This window comes from Semicossyphus pulcher, unplaced genomic scaffold (assembly GCF_022749685.1).
Source record: "Semicossyphus pulcher isolate SPU_LCO1_2020_fin unplaced genomic scaffold, fSemPul1.0.p SCAF_6, whole genome shotgun sequence".
Lineage (NCBI taxonomy): Eukaryota > Metazoa > Chordata > Actinopteri > Labriformes > Labridae > Semicossyphus > Semicossyphus pulcher.
In genome coordinates, this window is record NW_027211737.1 from 30,084,108 (window position 1) to 30,091,336 (window position 7,229).

The 7,229-nt window shown below is 49.0% G+C and overlaps 1 protein-coding gene across 2 annotated transcripts in view; it reads left to right on the forward strand.

The window, feature by feature from the left end:
- The window catches only part of rusc2 (RUN and SH3 domain containing 2), a 40,781-nt gene extending 34,020 nt beyond the window's left edge, over positions 1–6,761 (forward strand). For both annotated transcript variants that reach the window (XM_069682871.1, XM_069682872.1), the window contains 7 exons: positions 2,459–2,535; positions 3,182–3,356; positions 3,779–3,884; positions 4,078–4,124; positions 4,231–5,287; positions 5,509–5,679; positions 5,777–6,761. In XM_069682871.1, the coding sequence (XP_069538972.1) occupies positions 2,459–2,535; positions 3,182–3,356; positions 3,779–3,884; positions 4,078–4,124; positions 4,231–5,287; positions 5,509–5,679; positions 5,777–5,984 (1,841 nt within the window). In that variant the 3' untranslated portion in view covers positions 5,985–6,761. The remainder of the gene's footprint in view (positions 1–2,458; positions 2,536–3,181; positions 3,357–3,778; positions 3,885–4,077; positions 4,125–4,230; positions 5,288–5,508; positions 5,680–5,776) is intronic.
- The last annotated feature ends 468 nt before the right edge of the window (positions 6,762–7,229 follow it).

The window sequence follows — 7,229 nt, forward strand, 5'->3', positions numbered from 1 at the left end:
GGGGGAAACGACCCATCTGTGTCTGATCATGTCTCTGTCTCTACATCTCTCCGGGGACCTTGAATCCTCACAGGCTTTAATTCCCTTCTCAACAGAATACCACCTCCGTCTTATTTTATCTGTGTTTATAAATGAAGTCATGACAAACTGTCAAGAGAGGAAAAATGTTCCTACTGTGAGCCACCAAAGCTGAAATCATTTGAAGAACAGTCCTGCACTGCACAGAACCACAGAATCAACCACAACACTGAGAAATCACACACCAGAGCGCACGTGTGTGTGTGTGTGTGTGTGTGTGTGTGTGTGTGTGTGTGTGTGTGTGTGTGTGTGTGTGTGTGTGTGTGTGTGTGTGTGTGTGTGTGTGTGTGTGTGTGTGTGTGTGTGTGTGTGTGTGTGTGTGTGAAGGAGACCAGGGAGAGAAAGGATGTCGTTGAGAGGTGGTTAAATCAAGTGTCTCTCTGACACTTGCTGAGAGGATGCTTGACAGTGAGGAGAGTAATTGAAGGACTCTTCTTGAGGCAGCAGGGTGTCTGTAATGAGCAGGGAGGGTCTATACCTCCCAGTGAGTGTGGACCAACAAACACAAATACACACACACACACACACACACACACACACACTGCTGAAGTGCACTTGAGCACAGACTGAGGGACACACTTACCGAGCCTTTTTCACCTTTGTTTCAGAAACGCTGAGACCCTGAGGTGTGTTGTTTATCCAACAGATGCACAACCAGAGAGTTCACTTCATTATTAACAATGTATAAGTAGGGGCGACGGTTTAGCTCAGTCGCTACATCGTGCGTCCCATGTACAGAGGGTGCAGTCTCCGATGTGGCGGCCCCGGGTTCGACTTCCGACCTCTGCCCTTTGTTGCGTACCATCCCCACTCTCTCATCCAGTGTTTCCCACTTTATCTACTGTCCCCTCTCTCTCACATAACGGTATAAAGAAAGAAAAAAAGAATGTATAAGTAAAGGTAGAACACTTCTTGCTTATTAGTCCAAGTGGGTTATTTGACACCTACTTGCTGCCTCAGTAAATAAAATATAATAATATAATAATTTATGGAGCCTGTAGGCGCAGAGACAGTGAAGCACACACCAAAACTTGTGCTAAGGTTAGATGCTAATGCGTCTCCCCTCCCTGCAGAGGAAGGTAAATCAGGAGTCAGTGGAATATTACAAACGATAGACGACGTCATCTCAAACACATTTCTAAAAAACAACATTCCTGTCTCCACAGTTATTCATGCTTTCATTTTTTCACTCCTAGATTACTGTGATGCACTTTTACACTTTTTTGGCATCAGTTAGCGCTCCCTTCACCGACTCTATTCATTTTTAATTGTATTTGATTGCTTTAAAAGCTTTAAATGCCCCAGAATATGTAAGAGATCTTTGACCCTCTATGTGCCCGGGCGTTAGGCTGTCACTTTTCAATTGAAATTCGATACATCGTTCGAACCTGGCGAAATATTAATAGTCTGAACTGTAATGATGTGATACAAAGCAGTGCGCCTTGTATTCCAGCAGATGGCGATAATACGCTGCCTACAAACCAGTGGAGGAAACCAACAAGCCGAGCCGTTGCTCTCTCCTCTCCTCTCCTGCTTCAGCGTCCCGACCGTAGTCAGAAAGCACAGGAGAGACTTATTGTTGTTCTGCTCCAGGGCCGAAGCTGTAGCTAGCTTTGGGGCTAACTCCCGTCACTTTGATACGCCAGCAAACCTAAACTGTACATTAGTTCTGTTGTTTAAACAGCTACTGATCACTCTTTTCTCTGCTCTCCTGCTGCTCTGGTCCCCACACACACCTCCATTCTCTCTCCTTCGCTCTACCACCCCACTCTCACGCACTTTGCTCTTAGCAAAACAGAGCTACGCTTCTAGTATAAGACCGTGCTACAGAAGTGATCATCTCAACACCAACACCAACGCACCTCAGAAGCGCTGTATGTACCACTACGTACGGAGGGGGTGGGGCGGTGTCGATGTTACTGTTCAATATAAATCGAACGAATTGCATATCACGCTGAATTCGTTCGAACTTGATTTTTGTAAACGTGACAGCCCGACTGGGCGTTCATTAGGATCAGTGGATGCAGCTCTGTTGGTTGCTCCTAAACCTCGACTGGTAACCAAAGGTAACCGGGCCTTTGCGGTGAGAGGAGACTGTAGAGGGGCTGTCAGCCTCTTTTAAAGGTTTCTCTTACAGGAAGTCGTTCATGAACTCTTTTTTCTTCTGTTTTTTATCTTGTCTTTATTCCGAGTCGTTTTATCTGCTTTTCTTTTACCCACTGTATGTTGTTTGTGAAGCGCTTTGTAACCTTGTAAAGAAAAGTGCTTTATAAATAAGGTTTATTATCATTATTATCAGCTGACATTCATTGCTAGAACAACACCTGTGGTGGCTGAAAATGATGAAGTGTGTTTTTCTTCTTTCTTTTAACTCCGTCAGGTTTGGTGAAGGCCGTGAACACAGCTGTGGATCTGATTGTGGCACACTTCGGCACCAGTCGGGACCCGGATGTAAAGGTACGGGAGGTTCTGATGCATCACATTAAGAGCGCACATTGAAGCGCACACATTAAGATGTAGAGGCTCTATTAACCCTTGAATAACAACTTATTAATACCCTTACAGTGTGGTGAAATAACTAAGAACATAAAAGCGTCAGCTGGTGAATGAATGTAGTTTTACACAGATGGAAGCGGCTGTTTCTCACACGACCATCTGTCTTGGTTCAGTTATTCGAGTCAGTGTTTGCGTCTCTCCTCAGACGCTTCAGCTGTCGGTCGTGATGTTTCAGGAACAGACACCGTATAAACATTTTCACTTTTAAATTGGTCCCTGGTGAATTTTCCTTCCTGCATCGCTTCAGCCAGGAAGCTGAGTTTCTGGCACATCATGCGTTGTTTACACAGAGCTGATAAGAGTTTATAAATGGCTGCAGATCAGAAAATCCGGAGGACAAAGGGTTGAGCAAACACAGCCTGCAATCATTTACCGCTTTAGAGCCTGAGCAAACAGATAACATGTCTACTTTCTGTTTCATGATGCGTTTATGCTCACAAGTAAAACGAACATACAGTATCTCCTCAGACTGAAGCAGTAAACATGCACCCTGACCCTCAGTAGTTCCACTTTCATTTCCGCTGATGTTTATCCTCCGCCCTGCCAGGCCAAACTGGGGAACAGCTGGGTGAGTCCCAACGTGGGTCACCTCATCCTGAAGTACCTGTGCCCGGCCCTGCACGAGGTCCTGCAGGACGGTCTGAAGGCCTACGTGCTGGACCTGATCATCGGGCAGCGGCGCTGTCAGCCCTGGAGCCTGGTGGAGGCCTCCACACAGCTGGGTGAGAACTGTCTCATGACGCCACATTATTAATGCTACATTATACCTTAAACTGCCTCCAAATCCACATGTTTTGGTCCTTAGACGAAGTGAGCTAGACGGCAAAATGAAGAGAGGAGCATCGTCAGTGAGGGCACAGAAGTACATTTAATAATAACACAATATTATGGGAGTGTTTCACGGTGGTTGCGTTGTGTGAATCCAGCCGAAGCTGCACCACATCCTGCCCTCTGAGGCGAGAGACGCAGGCAGGGATGTAACCTGACTGCTACTTCTACTACAGTCCCGTCCTCACGTGCTACACTGGAGTACAACTATTCACATGTAGTTTCTGCACACTGGTTTTTAGAGTGAGGTAACTATATGAGGTTAAGAAACCAGTAGGTGCTCCTGGGTTTATATCCGTGTGTCTGTCTCCATCAGGCCCGTCCACACGTGTCCTCCACAGCCTGTTCTCCAAGGTGAGCCAGTTCTCGGAGCTCACGAGCCACAGCATGAGACTCAACGCCTTCATCTTCGGCCTGCTCAAGTAAGACATTTCTGTGTTAGCTCGCCTCTCACCTGTCCGACCTGCAGTGTAATCGTTTTGGCTCTCTCATCGCTCGTGTAGCTGAGACAGCGTTGCATGATCGACTCAGATGTTCAGTGTAATGTTGATTCTAAAACACTCCTGCTGGACTGTCATGGTGCCTTTTTAAAACGTGATTCTCTTCACATTTCAGCCTGAAATCTTTGGAATTCTGGTTCAATCACCTGTACACACACGAAGGTAAGACTCATCTTCAGGTGCCCGTGTAGTAATTTGATGTCTATCAGTGAATGAAATCTTCCTTCTGCTCAATCCTGATCTCATATTTTGGATGTGCTCTCCTCAGATATCATAGCAGCACACTACAACCCGTGGGGTTTCCTGCCCCTGTCTCAGGGGGCGTGCCAGCCCCTCTTTGAGGAGCTCCTCCTCCTGCTGCAGCCCCTGTCGCTCCTCCCCTTCGACCTGGACCTTCTCTTTGAACCGCACCTCCTCCAGAAAGGCCAGGAGCACCTCCGCCGCAAAGAGCAGCTGTGCTCTGCAGGTCAGAGTGTCGACCAATCAACGCGCTCCACCTTCCAGCTCATGAGAGGGTGGAGCACCACCGTGAGCGAGATGGTCAGGGACTCGAGCGCGGAGGTGAAGAAGGAGAGGGGGTTGCTGAGGCGAGAGGGGACGTGGCCGAGGATGGAAGGAGTCGGAGCGAGGAGAGAGGGAGCAGGATTGAGATTGAGGAAAGAGGGAGGAACATCTGAGAGCGTGACAGCCGGGTGTGTGAGCAGACAGGCAGCGATGGATGTAGGGTCTCTCTGGAAGGAGAGAGGGATGGGGGGGCAGAGAATGAAAGGCGTAGGACAAGAGAGCCAAGAGGACGGACAGGAGAAGGACAGGAGGAAGGAAAGAGAGAAGGATGCAGCGGAGGAGGGGCGTCAGCGGCAGGACAGGCAGGCGGGCTGGTGGTACCAGCTCATGCAGTCCTCCCAGGTCTACATCGACCAATCAACTGAGGGGTCAAAGTTCATCAAGACTGAGAAGAGGAAGAAGTCATCTGAAAGACGACACGGCCATCTCCCGCCCACCAGAGAGGGCGTGGTGGAGGGGGCGGAGTCGAGCCAGGAAGGGGAGGGGTTCAGGAGCAGGAAGAGCAGCAGCAGCTCCAGCGTGGAGTCGGCCGGATCCAGAGGGCGGCCGTCATGGATGGGCAGCCCGCCAGAGTCTGTGCTCTGCCACGAGAAAGAGACTAAACCTCAGAAGGGACTCGCAGAGAGCGCAGCCCCCGCTGCAGCCCAGGAGGAGAGCCCCTCACAGGGACAGGGTCTGCGCTGGGGGAGGCTCTTTGGATCCAGTGTTGGTTCTCCTTCCAGGGAGGGAGCGGATCAGAGAGCAAAGGCTCCAGCGACAAGGTACGTGATGTTTTTGTTCTAAGGTTTTCTGTTTGTATCAAAAGTCTGAAATATCTTCTTTCTCTGACAGAAAAACAAGCTGGCTGCTCTTTTTGTGGGATTTATTGACAGTACAAAATAATGAGTAACATCTGCCTGAAATGTTCACAATCTCAACCTTTGGACCTTAAATTTATTTGAACTCTGAGTACATCTCACATTTCCTGCTCTGTGTTCCTCAGACCACCTTCAGGCTGGCTCTCTCTGGACAGATCTGTTCTCGACCTTGTAGCTCAGACTATTGGAGCAGGAAGTGGAAAGAAGGCGGAGTCTCCGGTTCTGCCAAATAACACCCAAGCCACACCTCCTCCAAGGTCTGCCCAACCAACTAAAGCCAAACAGACGTCCCCATGGTACGCAGAAATTACAGGTTGTTTCCTGTTCTGTCAGAAAATAGGAGTAACATATAATCAAACTCATCTCGTCTCCGTGTCCTCTCTCTCTCCTCAGTGAAGTCCGAGCTCTGTGCCACCACATAGCGACGGAGCCCGGCCAGCTGAGCTTCAACAAAGGCGACATCCTGCAGGTCCTGAGCAAAGCCGATCCAGACTGGCTGCTCTGCTCTCTGGGCTCCACGAAGGGTTTAGTCCCCATCATCTACGTGACCCTCAGCAGCCTGGAGGAGAGCCAGGACGCCTCTGCGCTCGAGCAGTGCTGAGCTGGAGCTGCTTCAAGAAGAAAAGGGATAACACTGAACTTTGGGGGGCGATCCCCAGATTGTAGAGAACATGAGGATTATGAAGACGATGTACAGACACATGCAGGGGAAGCATGCAGGCTCCAACACAGACTCACACCCAAGTCAAGGAAACATCCAGACACGTACGCATGCATACATCCAAAAACCAAAAGACCCGAGCAGAAACAAACCCAAAGACTCAACACACCTGACGCTGTGTGCTACTAGCTTAACTCCGTGACTGTCCAGGCTCAACCTCATCCATCTCTACCTTCAGCTAAACCAAGAGGGGCGACTCATGATGGGAACTTCACTATATGATAAACCATGCCGAGCTGCACTTTGCTTTACTGCCTGTACGTTCACCCAGCTGTGCCACACTCCCAACACAGTGCTCTGCCGCCCTCAGTCAAACGCCAGGGTCGGTTTGACTTCCTGTTGCTTGTTTGGTGACGATTGACCTTTTTTATTCACGCGGGAAAAAAGTGAATCCTGGCTTTTTCAGTAAATTTGAGGTGGTTGATGTAAAAGCTCCACTTTGTCTGTAGCTGCTGTGATCCAGCAGGAAGAAGCCACACAGAAGTTTGTTTAGTTTTCTGTCTGATCACTGCTCTTCAAAGCCTGCTATTTTGGAGACATAGAGATGGATAAGCTGGCAATATACTTGCCTTCTTTCCCCTCCCTATCCCCCAGAAGAACCCCCAACAGCCGGAGTGGATTAATTCACCATATTCACATGGCGGCCGCTTTCCTCTGACGTCAGAGTTGGGACGCTCAAATGTTCGAGGCTGCAAATTGTTTAAAACAAGAGAATCTGATAACGTGTCATCTCACAGCTTCATAACTGATCAGCAACTAAAATGACCATTACTAGTGAGGGACGAGGCTATCATTAGCATTCAGCCAGTTCCTACCCAACATGACCGTTAGCTCGGGATTTGTATTGTGTTACAACAGCTGTTTCCCACTGGACAAAAAACCAGCTAACACCTGCTAACACCCGCCTTTTTTGCTTAGTGGGAAAGGCTACAATCGGCATTCAGACCCGGGTCACATGACTCTGCAGTAGACCCGGGTAATTATCGCCTCAGCTCCGATCGGCATTGATGGGAACACAATACCCGCGTTGACAAGCTAATTTCAGCCCCCTTTTCTTCTGCGACTCCTCGTCATCTCAGCTACAAATTTCGCCCGTCTCGGTCCCAGCAGCGCTCAAACATCGTT